The sequence below is a fragment of the Nuphar pumila genome, chromosome 2 (genome assembly GCF_984573655.1).
Source record: "Nuphar pumila chromosome 2, dmNupPumi1.hap1.1, whole genome shotgun sequence".
In the NCBI taxonomy this organism is placed as follows: Eukaryota; Viridiplantae; Streptophyta; class Magnoliopsida; order Nymphaeales; family Nymphaeaceae; genus Nuphar; species Nuphar pumila.
Window position 1 is genome coordinate 136,084,710 of NC_143250.1, and position 22,885 is coordinate 136,107,594.

The 22,885-nt window shown below is 35.2% G+C and overlaps 1 protein-coding gene across 1 annotated transcript in view; it reads right to left on the reverse strand.

Moving 5' to 3' along the window:
- Window positions 1-14,964, reverse strand: part of LOC149847224 (putative UDP-N-acetylglucosamine--peptide N-acetylglucosaminyltransferase SPINDLY) — a 43,025-nt gene extending 28,061 nt beyond the window's left edge. The window contains exons 1-9 of the mRNA XM_089996873.1: window positions 14,168-14,964; window positions 10,559-10,720; window positions 10,280-10,455; window positions 10,091-10,166; window positions 8,776-8,904; window positions 7,631-7,750; window positions 7,414-7,482; window positions 7,190-7,271; window positions 3,636-3,730 (exon numbers count right to left, since the gene is read on the reverse strand). Coding sequence (XP_089852999.1) covers window positions 3,636-3,730; window positions 7,190-7,271; window positions 7,414-7,482; window positions 7,631-7,750; window positions 8,776-8,904; window positions 10,091-10,166; window positions 10,280-10,455; window positions 10,559-10,720; window positions 14,168-14,605 — 1,347 coding nt within the window. The 5' untranslated portion in view covers window positions 14,606-14,964. The remainder of the gene's footprint in view (window positions 1-3,635; window positions 3,731-7,189; window positions 7,272-7,413; window positions 7,483-7,630; window positions 7,751-8,775; window positions 8,905-10,090; window positions 10,167-10,279; window positions 10,456-10,558; window positions 10,721-14,167) is intronic.
- Window positions 14,965-22,885: the final 7,921 nt, after the last annotated feature.

Sequence of the window (22,885 nt, forward strand, 5' to 3'; positions counted from 1 at the left end):
TATTCTAAACTTGACTTTACAACACAATATCTCATAGGATACAATACATCTCATAGCATACTTACAGACAATATTGCAGTTAAGCAACACACCAAAATTCACGCTCAAAGCACAAGGGAATTATGAGATATTGATACACAAAGTTCACCGGAATTTAGGATTGTACTCTGCTGCAAGAAACTGACAGTCGACCAGAAAACATTGTACCGAGCTGGAATTTGGCACAATTCGGTACCGAAGCTGAAGTTCACACCTTCTACACGCCTCAAACTACTCCTACACTAAATCCTAGGCCCATAGCACTTATGGATCGTGAAAATTACATATTTGAAGTTGTCAGATGTTTTGTAGTTTGTTCTTTAAAGAAATTGTTCTGCTACTCACCAGAAAACACTCCAACAATGCTGAAAAACGACAAGATATGGGGTTGAAGCTCAAAGCAAACTTCTAAAGCACTCAAATAGCTTTCCACAGAGCCAGAGAACATTGGTAAACTCATCCTAGGTGCTGACCGAACAGAGATAGGGCTCTGCTCAACAGAAACTGTGGGAGTCACCGGATTCTGGTTGTGATATTGGGCTACTCCAACCACGGATCATCATGCAAAGGCTCAGGAAGGCTCTACTCACTCCAAATAACACCAATCACACAAGTGTTTGGCTGGATCTAAGCTCTGTTGGCCGGAATTGCTGTCGGGAAGTTCAGATATAGTGTTTTTCACACTAAACGTGTGGATGAAAAAGAAAAAGTGCAAGCACGCTCGATCCTAGCATAGATCCACTCAAATTATCAGGAAAAATAGCTCAATTGTGTAGATTTGAAGTAGATCTAGCTAATAGAGACGAGTTTAGAGCTGAAGCACTTGAGAAATGTTGGATCTTGGCTTGTTAGGCCGGAATTCTCTACGAAAGTGACCGGCAACTAGCGATCTACTCAATTTGATGTAAATCGTTGGGATTTCATGATCATAGCTTGAATTCACTTCAATCTAATGGGAAGCAAATGTTTGATCCTCAATTTAACTGAGATTTATTGGAATTTGTAGTTGGATCACCAGAATTTATGAATGAATAGTAGATTGAGAAGATTGGATGAAGCTCAACTCCTAAGAGGAGCACTCACCACACAATCTAAGTGAGGAGCATCGATTGAGCTCTACTCAACTCTTGATCTGATTTGAGATTTAGATCTAACGTGAAGTAGTAGAAAGGAGAAGAGGAGAAAGAAGAGCTAGAAGAACTCTTTTGGATTCAATTCAAATTCTCAAGTTATGAATACAAAATGGTGCCAAAGGGGTATTTATAGACCCACACTTGGATCTTTGGATTCGGGTCTAGTTTATGCATGATACATTTGAGATATATGATTGTAAAGCCTATAGGTGATTCTAAAGACTGCACCATGCGGTACACACTACAACCAAGTTGTGCAATCTAGCACCCAACAAGATTTAGAGTATATGCACACGAACAGCCGAAGCTTGTTAAGCATCACTGGTCTATTATTTGGAATTGTGGTAGAGACCACAATGAATTCCCTCCACTTTAGTTTCAAATTGGCCTAGGAATCGGAACCTGGCCTAAGAATTGAGGAGAAAGCACAACAATACATGGGAGAGGGCAACATCTAAGAAGGCCTCTCTAAAGATGCATAAGTTAGAGGCAAGAGCTATGAAATGTTGAGGATGGTAGAAATGGATGAATGCCATGGATATTGGGTGTGGAAACCCCTTTAGCCCTCCAAAGGAGATGAAAACAAATCCATCATGCACTTAAGGGCAAGCTTTTGGAAGCGTGGTGGACTGATAGAATCCTAAGAGGCCCAGCTCCACCTAGGGTGTGCTCAATCAACCCATGGCCTTGAGCCCCCAGCCAGTTTGGCTTACTTGACTTTTACTTGTTGAATTTTACTTGAATTTCATTTCATTTCATGTAATTCTCTTACATTTCATTTAGAATAAGGGTGTATGGGGCAATTGGGCTAGGTTCATGCATAAGGAATGGATCCAAATCCAAGACCCACTTCCATGGCTTTAAATACTCATTGGCACCAATTGTTGAGGTACAGAGTTACCGAAAGCTTCTTAGATAGGTGGGAAGCTCGCTTCCCAGAAACTCGCTTCAAAAGCGCGATACTCCTCGCTTCCTAAACTTGATGAGAACCTCGATTACACCATGCTTCTCCTATGCTTTTCACACACTTCATCTATTCTTCTTATATGTTCTCTTATTCAATTTTTCTTGTTTTTTATGTGTTTTCTCTCACCCTTCTCACTCACTTCCATGTGCTTTCTCTAAATTGGTAGTCATCATTTTTAGATTTTGTTAAAAATTTAATTCTTACACTAAAAACATGAAATTTAATATTTGTCACTTTTAGTTTAGTTTTTATTTGTGTTTCATTTTGATTCCCATTCAATTCTTATATTTCTTTTTTTTATTCTTCGTGTCCCACTTCCTATACATTTTAAAATGCACAGCTTCTCGCTTCCGCTTCCCGTATCGTTTTTTGCTTCTGCTTCTTAGTCTGGCAACCTTGTTGAGGTGTCATCTTGGAAATCGAATTTGAAATCAAAGAACTCTCCTTTTAGCTCTTCTCTTTTTTCTCCTTACTTCTCCTTTCTACTTCTTCACATCAGATCTGAATCTTGGATAAGATCAGATCAATAGTTAAGTAGAACTCAATCAGTGTTACTTAGATCGTGTGGTCAGTGCTCCTCTTAAGAATTGAGTTTCATTCGATCTTCTCAATCTACCATGTGTCCATAAATTCTGACCTTTAAAACCATCCATTTTCTATAGCAAACATGCCCTAAAGGTTCTATGTGCAGTTTCTTGTGAAGCTATTCAAGAATTGTGTCCTTTAAAAGTGTGCCCAATAGAGGAAGATGAAGAGAGAAGAAGAATATGAAGAAAAAGATTAGTATATATATAGAGAGAGAGGGCAGCCAAGAACCTCATTACTCATTCATTCAATCCCAAAAAAATACATACAGTGCACATTTCTTGGACAAGATTATCCCTTAGTGATAAAGAATAAGACTGAAACGTATAAGCTAAGGTAAGGATAAAAATGACCCTTATACATAACAAGTATAATCTTATATCTATATAATTGTCCCTAACAGTTAAAATATGCACTTTACAACCTTGAGTCAACATCAACAGCTACTAAAGACAACTTGGTCATGCCAAACTGTCACAAAAGATTCCAGCAATTCAATACCAAGGTCCCAAAACATTCAAGAAGATACTGTCTAAACGACACCACCAACTTATATTTGACTTTGATCCAAGCCAATGAATCTGTGCCTTTCAACTGGATCAAAGACAATGAATATGCAACAAAAAAATAAGAACAATAATTACAACAGTAGTAGAAGCAGAAGCTTCAGCTGCATCATCAATAGTAGCAGCAATAAAGCTGTATATTATCAGTCCCTAGGGTCTGACAGTACAACCTCCTTGTTAAAATGTATCAAGCATGAAAACAGAGACAAAAATGATGTCATAAAGGACGAAACCAAGTAATTTGTGCATAACATGCACAAAGTAGAAGGCTCAATTAAATAACAGTGCCACAGCAAATTTAGCATGATGCAGCAAATTCCATATTCTTAAAAAATAAAACAGTACCTGACCAGCATTACGTGAATCAGGATCTATCCGAAGGCATTGCTCATATGCTTCAATCGCAAGTGAAATATTGCCTACATCTCTATAGAGCACACCTACACATCCATTTACAATTAATTAAATCAAGGTAGAAGGGCTGCTTTTTTCAGTTCATATGCACTTAAGAAGCCGCAGAGCCAAAATACCAAAAAAATATCACTTTGCAAATAAAATTTTTCACATTGCAGGCATGCACACAAACACGCTGACACACATATGCATCCCAGTATGAAGAATAAAAATGTGACAACAAAGACAAAGGAAAACCAGAGAAGAGTTTCCCTGCTTCTTCCCTTGACAAAGAGAAAGCAAAAGAACTTCTCACCTCATAAGATAGAGAGCGAAAGTGTGAAAGTAAAGAATGGCAGCAGCAGAATATTTCACCAACAATTCAACAGAAAGCTTGAAATTGAAAACTAAGCTGCACTAACCAGCCTATAAATTGAACGTCAGTAACGATGTTTCAATTGGCCAAAATGATATGAGCAAAGTTGTGTCAACTGGACTAGAACCAGGAGAGATCTTGTTAGCTCTAACACCTGGAGATTGATTAACAAACTTTGGAACTTCACTCCACGGGGTGGCTCCTCCCACTTTTACATCGAGGCGAGCATCCTCTTAGATCCTTTTCCTTTTGTTCCATGGATGTTGCTTCCATTGGTTAATCTCTCCCTATTTTACTAAGATAAGTGTTATAAATTTAAATGGATGTTTCAATCTATGGAGATGGTAGGACAAAAGTTGTGTTATCTGGACATTATAGAACCAGGACTGTTCTTTTTAGTTCTAATACTCATATTGGATGTGTAGAATATCAAAAGGCATATCATACTCATTGATGAAACTTGCCACACATGCTTCTCTCTCTCCTTACACACACTTTCAAAGAAAGCACCCAACATGTCCTGTGATGCATAGAAGGCCAATAGCTTTTCTCACAAAATATCCTGAGATTTTTCAATTATCAGAACAATCCCCCAAACATAGAGGAGCTCTATCGGTGGCTGGATTCTAGATATTATCTGCATCATGACTATTTCCTTTGCAAATAACACTTTCCTCCTGAAACTCTCAGAAAAAGACAGTTTACCTTTTTATTAGTTAGAATGACAGATGTTAAAGATGGTAAGGACATATCACTCATTTTCTTAAACCATACCCTTGCAATATGCAGTGGCATATCTGTGAGTTATATTCATAGAAATGGCATTTCTAGAATTTACCATAATATATTAATAAGATTTGACAACCTAGAGAGACTGGTGGAATGATTTGGCATCGCTATTGCTCCCATCCCATCTTTCTCCTCTCTCTTTCTCTCTATTCTCTCTAACAACGCCTCTGATTAGCATGGAATCAGAGTAAAAGCTCTTGTGCAAGCTACCCAAACAGAGCTAAAGGCTTTTAAATTCTTCCCCTGCTTGGTATGGCAAAAAAAAAGTTCTTCCCCTGCTTTCTCTGTGCTGCGTTGTCTGTCTTGCTCAACCACAGTTTCTTAGTCTTTTCTCTTTTCAGACTTATTTGTCTTTGTCACTTCCTTGATTTATGTTTCCTTTCAACCTTTTCTGGTCACATATCTAAACAGGGATCCATCTGGACCAGATCTGAACTTATGTCACTTGATTGTTTTCCTTCAACCTTTTTGGTCACATATCTAAATGGAAATCCATCTGAAACAGTATCTGACCAATCCAATCATTTGCTTCAGATCTGATCGATCTAATAGGCTGACATCAGCATCATGGCTTGGTGGTGTTAGCACCATTGTTTGGACCGACAAAATCCAGGTTTGAACTAGATCAAATTTATGCCCCTTTTCCTTGTTTCTAACCTTGACAGATAACTTGCACCCTGCAGATGCTAGTGTTAAGGCTGGTGCCATTATTGGGCTTTGATTTCTCACTTCTACCCTGCTGATGTCAGCATTTGGTTGACATCATCAACATCAATCAATATCCCTTCTTCATTTTGGGTCCTTTCATAAGATCAGTCTTGCACCCCGCAGATGCTAGTGTTAAGGCCAGTGTCATTTTTGGGCTTTGATTTCTCGCTTCAACCCTGCTGATGTCAGCATTAGGTTGACATCATCAACATCAATCAATATCCCTTCTTCATTTTGGGACCTTTTATAAGATCAGTCTTGCATCTTGTCTATTTTCTGCATATTCTTTCCTACCCAAGAAAATGACAGATAATGATAAAATATCTCAAACATGTCCATCTTCGCAACCTTTCTGAAGGTGAGTAGAAAGTAGTTTAAGATAATCCCTTTAGTATGGTCATGGAGACAGGATTATTCTATCACTGACTATAAGCTTAGGATGGGAAGTAGAAAAACTTGATTTCAAAAATGTGTTCCTTAACGAAGAGTTGCATGAAGAAGTGTACATAAAGAAGCAACCTAAATGCAACAAAGGGGATGTGAAAGGTAAAGTTTGTCATCTTGGTAAAACCATGTAGTCTCAAACAAGCCTTTTATGCATGGCTTCACAACTTTCCTCATGCACTCTTTGATCATGCATTTACTTGAAGTCAGTTTGATCATTTTCTATTTATGCGTCCAAAAAGGTCCGATATGACTATATTATTTAAATCATATTCAGGAGGTAAAATGGCTCTTACATGATAATATCAAATAAAGGAATCTGGATCTTTGTGATATTTTCTTGCAAGACATTCATTGGTTCTTTCTCAACAAAAGTACACAATTGACCTTTTGCTAAAGTGAAGGATGCCCCAATGCAAGCTTCTTTAGATAGGTGCTGCAATGAATAAGCATATTGTAGAAAATGAAGGGGAATATTTAAGTTTTCTTGAGACATCTAGAAGTGCAGTGAAGGCACTGCAGTACCTGTCCTTTACAAGGCTACACATTAGCTTTGAGGCAGATCAGACCATAATTCATTATTGCTCCTCACAAGAGCCATCCTGAATTCATTAGTAGGATTCTCAGGTACAAAAAAGGAACTTGCAGATACGGTTATGGCAAAAAATACTTGGCATGTGTACAGATTAAAAAAATCATGTTTATGGAAAAAAAAGAAAAAACAAACTAAAAATTTTTAAATAATATAAAGTAGAAAATTTTTTAAAATGATTTTCATGCTTTTCACATTCTATGAATTTAACACAATAAATTCAAAATACCAGTGACATTTGACTATGATGGTAAACAAGGCTTGTAGAGAACATTAAATATCAAAACATAATATTTGTCACCAGAAATGAAACAAACCAAACTCTTTTGGACAATAAAAATTGAATTCAGCAACATTTACCAGATATGTATAATGAGAATATTTCTCAGCAGTCCATAAATGTAGTATTAGTCTCACCCTGGCATGCTTAATTCCCTAAAGTTATCACTAAATATCCAAATTATGAACAGAAATTAAACATTCAGATCAATCGTAGCTTTTGGTACAAGCTCAGAGACAAGTTCACAAATAAACAGAAAATAACTACAAAAAGGAAAATGCATCTTCAGGAAAGATATACAGCACTCAGGAATGCACCTAGATTGTTATAAGCTTCAGCATAGGTGGGATTTGTAACAATAGCTTTCTCAATCATGTTTGCAGCAGAATCCATTTTTCCCTGCACATAATAAGGTGAAAACATATACTTCTTCTCATGTGAAACAGACCTACAACAATGTTCGTTCGACCTTCAATCACTACTAAGTTACTAACATGTGAATGTTAAGCTGATTTTGTCTAAAGAATGAAACAGATCAAACCTGAACAGTGTAGACAACTCCAAGGTTATTTAGAGATTGTGAAAAATTTGGTTTAATTGATAAAGCCATCTGCAAAAGTTAAATAACATATGGCTTAAGATGCATAATATAAAGGATAAGAAGATAAAAATCCTTAAAGAAGGAAAAAAGAAACATCAAGTACTCATTATGCTAAATTTAGATTGTAATAGCATAAAGACCAAGCAATAGGATTTGCCTGATAACACTCCACTGCTTTGTCAAGATTGTCTCTGTCCTTATAAATCACTCCCAAGTTGTTGCAGGCTTCCGCACAATGAGGATTAAAGTGTAATGCAAGCTCATAGAAAACAATTGCCTTCACCAAGAATGATCCTTTGTTAGCAACCACAAGATAATAGTTCAAAAAAAATTATATATGAAGCATCAAAAAATTTAAAATGATAGTAAATTAGACGCAAGCATAATAAGCAAGGTAGCTGCTGCCCATCCTAAACCAATGATAAAATAGCAACAGCAGCAGTAGCAGTACTAGTAATAACCAGTGTTTTAAAACCCGGTGACTCGTCACTAGGCTCGTCCTTGAGTGACGCGTGACTCGGCAGGGTCAACTCTGTGACTCGGCCAGGTCATGTTAACTTTATATTTTATATAAAATATATAAATATATGTATATACTATCTATATTTTACCAATATATTATAGATAATATACATCATATGATATTTTTTATAATACATTTAATGTATCATTTTATTAATACATGTATAACCATATTTTTATATATATTATACATAATATTTATATTATATTTCATATAATATATATAATTATATATAAAATATATTATATATGTATATATATGCATGACTCACCCGACTTGGCTGACTCACCCATGACTCGGCCGAGTCATGGGGTTTTGTTAAGAACGAGTTCAACATGTTTTTTGACCCGGTGACTGGACGATCCGAGCCGAGTCAACCGAGTCACTGGGTCAACCCGGCCAGTTTTTAAACTATGGTAATAACAATTATGATGATGTTTATAGTAAAATGACAGCTCAACTACTCTCAACATGAACAAAGACTTGAAATGACAGCTAAAACTCATTCTAGGATCAAGAGATCCCTTTCTATGAGATAGGAAAGGCTGTTATACAAGATGTACTTTTAAATAGAAATAGAGGAACAAGAAAAGAGAGCATCAAAGGAAAGAAAGCATTATAGAAGTTCACAATACATAACCCATGAAATTTGAGAAGATACCTGTTTCTGCATAAAAATAGCATATCTTACAGAGTGCGGCCCGTTTTACTTACCATGTATAAAGCAAAATGATAAGAGCAAAACTTCATGAAGAATTATTAAGATGGGTATCCGTTACCTTCTCGAACTTCAACATTTCTCCATAAGCAACACCAAGATTGTACATAGCATCAGCATAGTGCCAGTTGTAAAACAATGCTTTTTTGTAGAGAGTCACTCCTTGGTTAATGTCCCCATCCATTTTTACCTAAATATGAACTTTGCCAAGTTATTGTTCAAGCTAAAAAACGTGATGAATCAGCAATACAATATTTTTTTTAGGGAAGCAATAAATACAACATTACTTGAAAGAAACCAAGGTGTACTAGAGGTATGACCAAATCATTTTGAAAACACTATACAATATATGAGCAAGATCTAAGCTGCCTACTTTCAGGGAAAGTTAGCATGTGGAACAGTAGCCAAGGTCAAAAGGGCAACAAAAGAAGAGTAAATGCTTCATTTGATGCAGTAATAACTCAAACAAGAAAATGACAGAAGCCAGGGAGAACATATGAGACAGTAACTAAGAAAAAACAAAAGTTTAACTAGATGTTGTGTGCATTGATCCTCTTCCTAATATGTGTTTCCAAGAAAAGCAGAGGAAAGGGTTAATGACCTTTATTTGGAATCAGGCCTAAATGGATTAGATTCAATGAAGGCCTTCAAAATAGCTATATACCAGATCTGCTACATTTTGCACAATATAATAGTCTAATCATGTTATGGTAAACATACCAGATCCCTCCGCAAAGAAAAGTCAACAGCATATGAGGTATTATATGAAGATGTGATTTACCTCGGAAAAGTAAATGGGAACAACCTAAACAGAGACCTGACATAAGCACAATTACATAGTGGACACTATGAACAGTTGTGTGAATGAAAAGTTAATGTGTATCATTCTATATGACCTTTACTGGTTCAAACTTAATTGTTAGCAATAACATCTGCATTGCCTCTGCCACATGGGGCTTAAGAGTTATCTGGTATGGGTCTGCCTAACCCCAGCTTGCCTTTCAAAAAAAAAAAAAACAAAAATAACATCTGCATTGCCAGAAAATGAAAGCTAGAGGATCGTAGCACCACTTCTTACAATGGAAATATAACACACGTACAAATACCACCACCAAATACATGACATTAACAACTAATAGACAAGAACATCACTATTTGCTTCAAAGGTAAAAACTCAAGTTGGACGACAAATAAGTTGAGCAAGCAGCATTCATGCTTTTATCTGGCTGTTAAAAGACACTCATGTTTCCATCGCATAAAGAAAACAATTGCAGGGATAATGCTGAAAAAATGACACTAGTGAAAGACATAAACAATCTTAAGACCATTAATAAGCAAGATTAAAGGCTAAGAAAGTCAAGAGAATTTAAAGACACCTTTGTCCCTAAATCGGTCAAGGCTATGGCCATGTTATTCTTTGCAATCTCAAAGTTTGGAGACATATGCAAGCACCTGAAGGGAAAAAATAGAATCCAACAACACAGCATAAATAGAAACGGATAATCAAAATACTGAGAAATAAACATTAGAAAGTCATTGTAACATTGTTAACAATGAACAAACACCTCTCATAACAAGCAATAGCTGCTTCCAAGTCACCACGGTTTTTATATATGACACCCATATTGCAATATGCCTCTGCATACATTGGCCTCTGCTGTGCAGCTTTCTCATAACAGCTAAGTGCCATATCATATTGCATCATCTCAGAATAGACTACCCCAAGGTTATAGTATGCAGGCTGGCAGGAAAATGTAAACAACAAAAAATGGTAACACAAGCAAACAAAAAAATCTTGACAAAATCAATCATAAAAATGAAAAGGGCCAGAATTAAAAGTTTACAGCATATTGGCTGTCTATTTTAAGAGCTTCACAATATTTCTGAATGCCCTCTTGAGTGTTTCCAGCAAGTTTCAAGCTAGTGCCAAGGTCAGTCAACACAATGGCTAGACACTCTGCAGCTGGTCTGTACGAAGGATCAACCTTCAGAGCTTTCTGATATGACTGCATCAAGCAACCGAAATGAAGGCATTAATGTTCATTTTGTCAACAATTATGGCAGTTAGAATGCAAGCAATCCAGATAACTTAACAACGCATACTTGGTCATTGGCATTCACAATTGTACAATTACAGGTGACATACTGTAACCACACAAATAAAATTCAAAAGTTACTTGCTAATACAATGTGAAATTGGCTGCAAGCAACATTGTAAATGCATACCTTTTTGTGAAACCAAAAACCAAAATAGGTGATGTATCTTCATGTTGCATCATAAAAATTGCAAGAAAAGGTATCATAATTTCATAAATATGAAAAAGACAAGATTTTAAAAATATAAATAATCAAGAACCTAGGAATTTTAAAAGAAAGTAATTAACACCAAACAATCCTAGATTGGGAATAAACCAACATAAATTATTGAAATAGCAGTGTCATGTGACCTGAAAATGACAATCATGATGCTGGTAATCTAATTGCACCCCCACCTAAATACTAGACCTTTCACATGTATAAGACAAATTCTTCTACTCATAGGGAGAGAAATTACTATTTTTGTTACTCTCCAGAAAGTGAAAAAAAAAGAGATTTTGTTAGTTAAAGGAAAAAAGAAAAGAATCAATTTCCCTATATGAAACCAGATTTTTTTCATTCATCTAATTCCATAGAATTTGAAAATTGAAACAAAAATCAACCTTTGTAGTCTGAATAGAGCATTCCTTGCTTATAGTTTCGTAAAGGAACACATGCACACACAAAAATGGAGATAGTTCATATCTAGTATAGATTCATCTCTAACATTTAGATAATAGAAATGATTTTCTGCACTCTTTGTCATATATGAAGATGAACTACAGTCTGTCTTACAATTGTTTAGCTTTTATTCTAAACATGAAGGCTGACTAGTGAACACACCCTCTTTCACCTCAAAGGAGACGAATAAGTTTTGCAATAAATTAGACTTTGTCAAATCATATACGTCAGCCCCATGTCACATGTGCCAAAGAACATCATAAGAGGCCAATGAGGTTTGACCTGTTTCCATACCGATCTTAGGCAACCAACTCTGATAACAGATCCATTTTACAATTTCATCACTCATTAAATATAGAATTTTTCACACCTCCCCTTGAGATATCTTTGATTCTTATCCTTTCCTCTATTGGACAGTCAGCCTTCAATCTATTCCTCACAAAAACAAAGGTACCTTTCCTTCAGTGATGATGTATTAACCCTTCTACTACTTTTTGTTTGTACCAGTTCTTCTTAGTGGCCCTTAGTTGTTCTTTAATGCACTAAAATGTGAACAGACACCTGTTTATTGGCTGATGACCTTTCCTTCAGCTTGAATTCTGTTCTTTTTTCATTGGTTAAACTGTATTAACTCTCTTTCTGTAATTCACTTCCATTTTTTCTTCTTTATTATACTTATTGTAAAATAAGTGTTTTTTTAATGAAAGACAAAAATCACATCAAGTTTATCTTACCTAAATAAGTGTTTTTTAATGAATTCTTACCTTTCCTTCAGCTTGAATTCTGTTATTTTTTTCATTGGTTAAACTGTATTAACTCTTTCTGTAAGTCACTTCCATTTTTTTCTTCTTTATTATATTTATTGTAAAATAAGTGTTTTTCTAATGAAAGACAAAAAATTACATCAAGTTTATCTTACCTAAATACACATTTAGATAAGATAAATAGTAAAGTTTTTTTTAGCTGAATTTCGAGAATACCTAACCAACTTCCTATTTGATTTGCGTACATCAAATAGGAGGCTGTTTTGGATTACATGGATAATAAAGCTTGAAAGTTGGATTTAGGAATAAAACAGCAAGATTCAATTTCAAGGACTCTTGGATTGGTTAGCACTTACCAGACTTCAGTGTGAAATTATGCATGCATAAACTTTTTCTTTGGGCTCCTCAGAAATAGTGCATGTTCAATAAATGCATATTATTATAGCTAATATCACCCACCCAACTACAGGCAAGGTTCAAGTATGCTTCACAATTGATGAATTTAATAATGGCAGGACCTCGAACAACTGTATAAGAAAATTAGCATTCTTTCTGATAGCACCAGATTCGGTTTAACAGACATTAGACATTGATAATCCTTTTCATCTGTTGCAGTTCCTGCTCCGGAGTGCTTATGGAACTTACCATGTAGCCTTGTCTAAGTATCATGGAGAACCCAACCCCAAAAAGTCTAGCTGAAATTGCCTTAACCATAGGCACATACATTCTGTTGGCTCATAAGATATACCTCAGCAACACAGGGTCAGACAATCTGTGATGATTTACCAATGGGAATAATAGAATCTATTTGAAGGGTTGTTTCTCTGAATATGATGGCATAAGTTTATCTGTATATAAACGATAACCCCTGTTAGGGATTAGCTATCAAGTGTAACTCATATTGGTGTTCAAGTTCAATATATCAATAGAACATGCATTCTATTTCTAGGATGTCAGATGAGAGCTTCTTATCCATGAGCCTGTGTTGGATGGAAGACCGATTTTGAGATTGCTTTTATTTGTTCCTCCAACCACTAGTGGTGAAGGAGAAAGTTTCATCAACTGATCGCATCGGATACTCTATTGTTAAATGCCCGGGTAGGTAGAACATGCATTTTACTTTTAGGATGTCAGGTGAGAGCTTTTTATCCATGAGCCTGTGTTGGATGGAAGACCGACTTTGAGATTGCTTTTAATAGTTCCTCCAACCACTAGTGGTGAATGGGAAAGTTTAATCAACTGATCGAAAAATCTATTGTTAAATGCCCAGGAAGGAGGAGTCAATCAATAGATGAATATTGGAAAGCATCGGGAAAAAAGGGGGTTGGATGGGGGACAGGAAATGGACTGCAGCCCTAAAGCACCAGCTAATTTGCTACCAATTGTAACTCATAGCAATGTTTGCATTCAATATGTCAATATAACATGTGTGCCACCTTTAGGAGGTCAGGTGAGAACTTCCCATGAGTCCATGTTGGATTGACCACTTTCAAAATAAATCACTAGTTCAGATATATTCCTCACTGAATTTTCTGTGTAAGCATTAGCATCGCCTTCTCTCAAAGTTTGTTTTCAACTAATATCATCATATTTCAGTTATTCAATGTTCTAAAAAAGCTCTGAAGAGTTATCTTACTGTGTTAAAATCTAAATCATAAATCACAATCAAGCAGGAATACCAACTAGCAGATGTTACATGAATAAAAGACTGTACGTATAGTAATTCGAAACAAACCAAAGCTGGAAAAAAAACATCCAAACTTTCTTTTGCAACAAAGATATCACTGAAATTCGATACTACAGCCATACACGTACAATGTGGCCTAAACGAATACAACAGCATCACTACCCAGAAAAATTCTTCCCAAACCTAAGCAATAAACACAGAAACAACGCCTCTTCAAGCCAATCTATCTACTAAAAACCAAGTACCTCCGCAGCCTCCAGCAGGTGACCTTCATCCTTATACAGTATCCCGCAATGGGTCAATGCGCACGCATTCTGCGGGTCGAGCCGAATGGCCTCGGAGAAGCTCTCGAACGCCTGCTTGCTCATATTCTGCATCTGGAGACAGATCCCCTTCCCTATGAGCGCTTCCACGTTCGTCCCGTCCTTCTCGAGAAGACTGTCGTACAAACTTAGGGCATCAGCGAACTTGTTCCTCGACCGAAGAATGTTCGCGTACAAAAGCGCATCCTTCCCCGCGAGGCTCCTCGCCGCCGCATCCGCTGCCGCCGGCGGACGAGAAACCGCCGTATCGTTCACCACAAGGACAAACGGCTGGACTCCTCCCCCCTTCAAAAGCTCTGTCTCAACAACAGGTTCCCCCTCGCCGTCGCCGCTCCCAACATCCGCCTCCGTCCACGCCATCACCGAACCCAATAATCCCCTCAAACACTACGAATAATCTCGCAAAGAAACACTCATCCACAAGATCAACGGCGATGGGATCGGCGTCGAAGGAAACGAGGCGTGATCAGTGACAGGGAGAGGAAATTAGGGTTTTTTGATGGCTGAGCTGGTTGGGAGCTACAGGGTGCAGAGAATGAGCGAAGAGTTGAAAACATAGAAGAGTAGAGGGAGTATTACTGTATTAGGGTTACAATGGCCGGCGTCATCGATAGAGAGCGGGGGAAGGAGGGGGAAATGGTATCAAAGAGTCCCGCCTCGTCTTCCGACACCTGAGTCCGTATCCACCCTCACCTGTTAAACTCCTACGCTGTAATACTGTGGACGCGTTTCTGTTTCAATGACTATATTGTCCTCCTGTTTTGGGGTTAATGGCAGTGCTTCTGATTATTATTAAAAGAAACTTTTGAAACTCTTTTGCGTATATGTAAGTTATGTCATGACTCCTTCCTTCTCTTTTTTACTTTGGGAAATTTTTATGAAGGACAAGCTTTTGCCCTTAATTGCAAAATTTAGTATCATTACTTCTGAAATTCTAGATATTGACCTCTGTTTCTTAAGTCAAATTATAACATAGTAGCCTTCATCATTTATAGTTCAAACTTCAAACTGTTTTCTTTTTTCTTTATAAAGATGAATGAATATCTTTTTATTTTCAAAAAATATGAGTAAAAGCTAAAGAAATCACATTTTTTTAAGATGATAAATGTTGATCTCATGTTCTTATTTGATTGTTTTTAAAAAATTTGGCTCAAATATGAAATTTCAATAAAGTGAAACTTAATTTTAAAATTAAGGCTAAAAGTTTGCCTCTAAATGAATTGTTTCTTTTTATTTGTTTACTTTCGTTTTTTAAATCGCCCCTTGGTTTCTTCTTTAATCAAGATTATCTCAAAAATCAAGTCGATCCAACTCTAATAGATCCTTTAGGTTAAGGTTTAGTAACAAAGGAAGGGCTATATTTAATTATCGAGGTCAAACCCATGAACTATAACATACGGAGTTGAGTATCATTTATGAAATTTCATATTAGATGTATATGACTCGAGTTTTGTTTAAAATTTGCAATTTTTTAGTGCAAAAGATATGAAAAAATATTTGTTTATAAGGTATGGACAAGACCTAGTTTATATAATCGCTATAAAATCCATTTACTATTTTTTTGTATATTTGGTGAGATTTTATTAGGGCACAGTATCAGTATCTCATAATCTGATTCGGGTCTTAAACTATCGAGTCCAATGAATGTTCAACTCAATGTTATCAGTTTCGGTGTGTATCAGCATGTTGCAAGCCTGAATCAGCTTAATAATTATAAAAAACACTACAAATATTTTTTAATATTATTTTTAATTTATTTTAATAGTTGTAACACATGTCACATTGTAATGTTTTATTATTTTTGGCCCGATATAGAATGATTAAGTTGAGTATCGGTCAACCGATACAGTTGAATCGGTGGCCTAACGACAGGATCGATATAGATACTAACAACATTGGTTCAACCTATTGATACTTATCCTCAAGAACATGATGATAGAATTTTTTCCTTCTTTTTTTTTTATTTTGGGAGATTCAAAAGTAATACCCCCTCAGACCATCCAGTTATTCCAATTGACCTGAACCTCATAACATTTTTATTTTTTTATGTTTTTTAAATTTATTGTTTTAGTACTCTAAATGATCTAGCTAGAGTTGGATATCTTCACAATCATAATTTGTTTAGTCATAATTCAATAGAATCATGTTGGATTTTATCATGTCTTTTATGTAACAATGAAATTACTCGCTTGCTAAAATCTAGATTCTGAAGCAATATTTGTTTAATAATTCACTTTTTTCAAGTAAAAATGTGCTTAAAATATGTAAACATCAATGTATTCAACCATTTGGTGTCCACCATATCAAGATTCAATTTGGTCAAAATTGCATATCTTTAAATATATGTTTCACTTAAACATAGTTTGGACAATTATTTCCTATGGGAATTTTTAACATTTTGGTTCCTTTTATTGAATAAAAGCAAATTTGTGGTGAACATCATTTTGCTCATTTTTGTTTTTTATACCAAACAATTTGAGGTTAACTAAATATAATTTTTTTAATGTTTATGTTATAAACACAATTTCATTTTTGTCGTATTACGATGTATGCACATAAAAGTTTAGAAAAAATGTCTATAGATAACAATGTCATAACTTTCACATTAAATGGATGTAATGAACTTTTATTGCACAAGTGATACAACTTTTTATACAAATTTGACTTTCAAAGTTCTTAAGCAATATGTTTCATATGTATAAAATTATCAAAAACTTTAAAAATGAAGATCATTCATCAAGGAAGGGGTACCAGACCGTCTAACCAAAGGAAGGTGCAAAATCTACAATCGATAATAATTGATGGCATTCCTTCTACAACGGTCGAGTTTTTCAGCAAACTTTACATATTGGACTTTTATCATTTATTTAACCAGTGACATATTTTGGATTATGAATTTTTGATGTTTAGTTGCATTTTTTAAAGCGCTAAAAATCATCAACACATAATACTTTGTATTGTAAAGATTTAAATGCATTGTGAACATCTGATTTTTTATATTTTAAAAAACATGTCTATATGTCATAAAGCCTTCGTATAAAGCATATTTCTTACTAAATAATTTATAAAGAACAAATATATGATGTCTGATCGATGAGATGCTCAACCATTGGAGAAGGGGAGCCTTCTTATGGTATTTGGTTGTAGAATTTGGACCTTCCTTTGGTTGGACGGTCCCCCTTCTTTCATTCATGTCACTTGCTATAAATATACTATAACATACAAATACCCTTTTTCATCTTTTTTGTTTTTAATGAAAATGCCCTCATCTAGCAACATTTTGACAAAATGACTAGATAAGTGTTAAAATTTTGCTGTCATTAGCTAGATTTTTGTAGTTTTAGTGTCTTTTAGGTTATCCTTTTAAGATTTATTAAAATAAAAAATAGTTATTAGTGTTTTTATGGAAAGAAGAAATGGGCTCTTTCTAATGACCATGCATAAATGATGTAACTTTTTATATAAATTAGACTTTCAAATTTCTCAAGTAATATATTCCATATGCATAAAAATATTAAAAACTTAAAAGATGGAGATTATTCATCATTGCCACCTGCCATAAACACGATCCCATGTACAAATACCTTGTTTCATATTTTTTTTTTTTTATCAGAATACGTCCATCTAGTAATATTTGACAAAATGACTAGGTAAGTGTTTAAGTTTTGTTGTCATTCACTAGATTTTTGTGGTTTGTGTCTTTTAGGTTATTCTTTTGAGTTTTATTAAAATAAATATTAGTTATTATCGCTTTTATGAAAATAGAAAATGGTCTCTCTCTATCTCTCTATATTTGTGTGTTTGATGCCCATGGCATTCACATCCATACCTTATGACCTTCATTGTCATATCAATGAAGGGTAATGTACGGTCTCCTTTCTGTTTTAGTCAAAATAAGGGTCTTTAACCGGCTATCACATTGTTTCTTCTTTAGTGTTTTAGATAATTAGGAAATGACTGGTTTCTCATATTTGGGATGATTTGTTATAAAAGATATGATGAAAGATGCTTTTTTTGTTTGTTTATTATAAATTCTTGTGAAAGTTGTTCTTTTCTTATTGTCAAAATTTCTTTTTATTTTTTCGTTCTCTGGATTTTGTATCATGGCAGTCATAACTTTATGATGACAAATATGTTGTTCCTTCTTCCATGATTGTTATTTATAATTTAATATTTGTGTTATTAATTAAGCTATCATGCACATACACTCCTAGAAAAAGCATTTATTGGAACCATGTCTACAAGATATGCTCTTAATCTTTCATACTAGAAAAGGTGCAACATGGGAAAAAGCTTGTTTTATTATAAATATTCTATACTAATAGTATATGTTGTGTTCTTATTCAAATCTTCATAATAGGCAATAATATTATTAAGGTTTTAGAACAACAATTTGATTCTAAGCACTATTTATTATTGATGTGTTGATGTTGATAAAAATTTGAATGGGAGAAAAATAACTTACTCGGATTTTGCTAAAATGTTTTTAAAATCTTTTAGAAGATGTAGGGATGCTTGTTTCATGCCCTAACCATTCTTTTTCCAAGAAAAAGGTAAAGCAAAGGCAAGTCTCTTGATTTCTGTAGTTCAACACCCACCGCCACAATTTTATATACGCAAAGAGATTAAACTTGTATGAGAATCGATAAATAGATTGTATAAAATCAAAAGAAACCCTACAGATATGTTTAACATGATCAATTTGTTAGGAAATGACACTTGGATCATGTATTTTAAATGTAAAAAAACACATGTTTTTGAAGCCTTCAATATTTATAAAAATTTTAGACCTTCAAATTTTAAATACTCTAAAAGCTTACATGCATGCCGTAATGAGTCGCTCAAATAGTCAATTCCTATAAAATCATGCATGTAGAACATATTTGTACGGTCGGTTTTAAGTAAAACACGAAAAAAAACCTTCAAAATTCCAATAAGTTGGTGGTAGGCTAAAAAAGTGATAGGCAACTACCACCTAATATAAAGAATGAGCGTGTATATGTATGTGTTTATTTTGACCACAAAACACACATATACACACATGAAACATGTGAGCCTACCAGTTTAACCCAATGACTCACCTGGGTCAAATAATGACTAGATTGGGTTGAGCTATGATGTGGCCATGTCAAATGGATTTTGGATGGGTCTTGGCACCTAGTCAACCTACTGGGTCAAGCTGTCCTACTAGCCGAGGTTGACCCACCAGCTCTCTAAATTATGTTGTAGACCGATATTGCCAGGCAAGCTTTACGAGTCTAGGCCTTGCATCCTTTCTTAATGCCTCAAATTGTGGAAAAAATTGAAACCACGGTCCACAAGTGGCAACTTGTTACTTGACAATGTCGTTTGGCTAGAAGATACCATGGGTATTCTTTCCTCATAATGTTCTAGAGAATGGTGTGGTAGAATATAGAATTATAGGTGCACAATTCTGCATGATTGCTAATGAACTTGATATGCATAAATCAAATAGTATGTTCTATTAATTTATGTATATGTGGTCTCTTGTATTTGTTGTGAACAGGTATGTACACAAGTTTGGCTCTGTATCATACTTTTATATGTCTTTAAAGTAATATTAAAAAACTATTTTTAAGAAATAACCGATTCAGATCATTATCGTATCAATTTTTTGGCGATACAATACGTACCGGCCAATTCAGGCTGATACGCACTGATACCGACAACACTGGTCTAAACTCAAAAATGATAAGATGCCTTAACTGTTTGGCCTCTTGAGCTTAGCCGAGCTTCACATGGGTGAGCTCTAGGCATGTGTGCATCAACAATGTTTATGACTTTCACAAGCAACATAGGGTACATGAATATGTGATATTTTTTATTCAAAGGTTTTTCTAGTCACAAACCTTAGCTGTAGAGGTAAATGCATGCTTCATATAAAATCTTCATAGGATGTGCTACCTAATCCTAGTTTTAGCTCAAGCTGGACATTACCAAGTTTCATTAGGTATCAGTGGCAAAGAAAATGATGAGTAGAGAAAGAGTATGTCAGTCTTTCTTAATTCAGTTAATTTTCTATAAAAACCACAAGCAGATAAAGTAAAACCTTCATCTTATATCATACGTCCAACTACTAGCACAAATTTTCATCACGAAATTAAGCTCGGTAGCAAGTACTATTGCCTTCTTGAATATAAAAATGCATGAATCATGTATGCATGTTCGGTTAATCACTATATAAAAACTTACAGATTGTCTTCTTCTATCCAAGATTAATAGTTCTACATGGGGTACAAGGATGTGATTTGAAAAAGAAAAACATTGGTTAATGCCATTTGCTATATAGTCCTATTTTGTGTTGCATGAAAACACCATAACGACTCAATTTTGCTTACTTTTTTGTTATGAGTAATTTGTGTATGTAGATGATTTTCTTTAACACAATTTTTTTCATAGAGCAAGAATTTGCCAATTGGTTGGATATAGGGATAAATATAAAGTAATATACTTTATATGATTTGGAAGTAAAATGAGTTTTTATATCTATAAACAGTTTGTAGTAAGATGACAAGGGTGAGAAAGGTGTAAGTAAGATTCTTTAAGTATGAATGCTTTGAATGAAAAACCTCAACTAAATAATCCTTGTGACGAGAACCATGATGTAGATAGAAGTAACCATCCTATTTTCCAATATAGCAGGACTCAATGCTTTAGATAAGTATTCTAGCCTCGAGTCATAGGAATCCAGTACCATTAAGAGATCCACTAAAGAATCTAGATTTTTAGATAGATTTGTATTCTACGAGTCTTTTTCCTCTCAGTATAGAGCATGCCTTATAACACCTAAAAATTTCAAACTTGTAAACATTTTCAAAAGGGTCAAAAGACTAAAAAATTCTCTTTTCTTTTCGGAGTTTTTAACAAATCTGCGAAAATATTTTTTCTTGAATAAAAGAGGCAAGTTGACAACCTTAGGCGCATTAGCATAAAAATCCACATTCATCAAACAAAAATAACTTGCAATCATTTTAATAAGCCATTTGTATTTGAAATAACTTTAAATTGTACAAAATTAGGATTTTCTAAGGAAACCCTTGCCCAAATACCCAAAAGTCCAGAACGCGAGCTACTAGCAGAAACAGTGAGATCTTGAGATCATTTTACAATCATGTCATCACCTGTCTCACAACTTATTCATCACTTATGCCTATAAAATGGGTCAGTTTCACGAAAACTAGTAGGTGCACAAATGAGACGACGGGAAACTGAATTAAGTGCATTTGATTCAGCATGCTAAGTAGCTTAAAGTAGATAAGCAGTTAAAACAGATAAGTAGTGTAACTGTCAAATACAGCATAATGATTCATTCAACCATAAGTTGTGAACTATCAAGCAACTAGCAAGTCTTATGACCCATCAACTAGTGTGAACAGACTTATGTTTCGATATTAACTGGCATGCGGGTACATGCAACCGTGAATCATAGAAACAACTGAGACTAGTTTGGGCGTTTGTTATTTTATATATTTTTAATAACCCAATAGCTAGTTAAGTGCTTTCCTAAGTTGACGACTTTTGGCCGAGAGAGGATTCCCCAAAGGCAGTTACTTGGCAACGAATGTATCAAACTTCTGTAGAAGTCCATGGGATCTACCACCTAGGATAATGTCTGGTAGTCCTGTTCCCTAACTCCAATGATGGAGGAGGTCAGATCTTTGCTATTAGGGTGGTTGTTAACAACCTGTCCATTAGAATTTTTATACTGATCCATCATCTACCTTGACAGAAACAAAAGGTGAAAGGGTCTGTCAGGCGTTGCATAATTGACGACCCATTCTACATGCTCTAGTCTTTCAACCACTCGAGCATCTTTCCTGCAAAGGCGATCGATCACCATTTTATGTGATTACAACATTGTGCATTTAACATTGTTCGAGGTCACATGACCATTTCATCTTATCATCGTAGTACTAACCAACAATGCATGTCTATAAGTACTCTATGATGAAAGAGATATAGTTCCTTAATAGGAGTCTCAACCGAAGTGTTTCACAAAGATGTAATGTTTCTCAAGATTTACTTTTGACATTTTTTATCTTTCAAAATAGTCGACAACTTGTGACAACATGTGGCGTGCAATTTTCTAGAATGTCTCACCCGTTATCGTAGTATCAGCATGCCTTGCATGGCTCAATACTGGCCTTGATGAGCGGGATACGTGTTTCTCAACAGAATCCCCCGCCAAGAAGTTTATTCGAGTCCCAATTCGGGGTAACCCAAGATATGTCGGATGCACGAACTGAAATAGGCAAACACTCATTTTCCAAATACGTAGATTTGGGTAGTCCTTGATGTTTTAGCGTAACTCTCAAAAATCCTCAAGTCTAATTTGCATGACTGCTCACTTGAAAAGCTGGGATCCTTGTTAGGGATTCCTCTGCTTAGTGGAAGATATATCATTTAAGGCCCTGACTCATCTCTTATCATAAGAGGGAGAGTGATAAATGACTGTGCATACTCCACGATGATGCATCTAATAGTATATGTGATGAGCAAAATCATGAGCGTCATGTGCAATGGCAAGGCGATAACAAAACATTTGTAAAAGCAGAAGCCTGGGTGCAAAGCACAATTACAAAGTAAAGACTGAAAGCAGATGTGCAAATGCAAAGCATG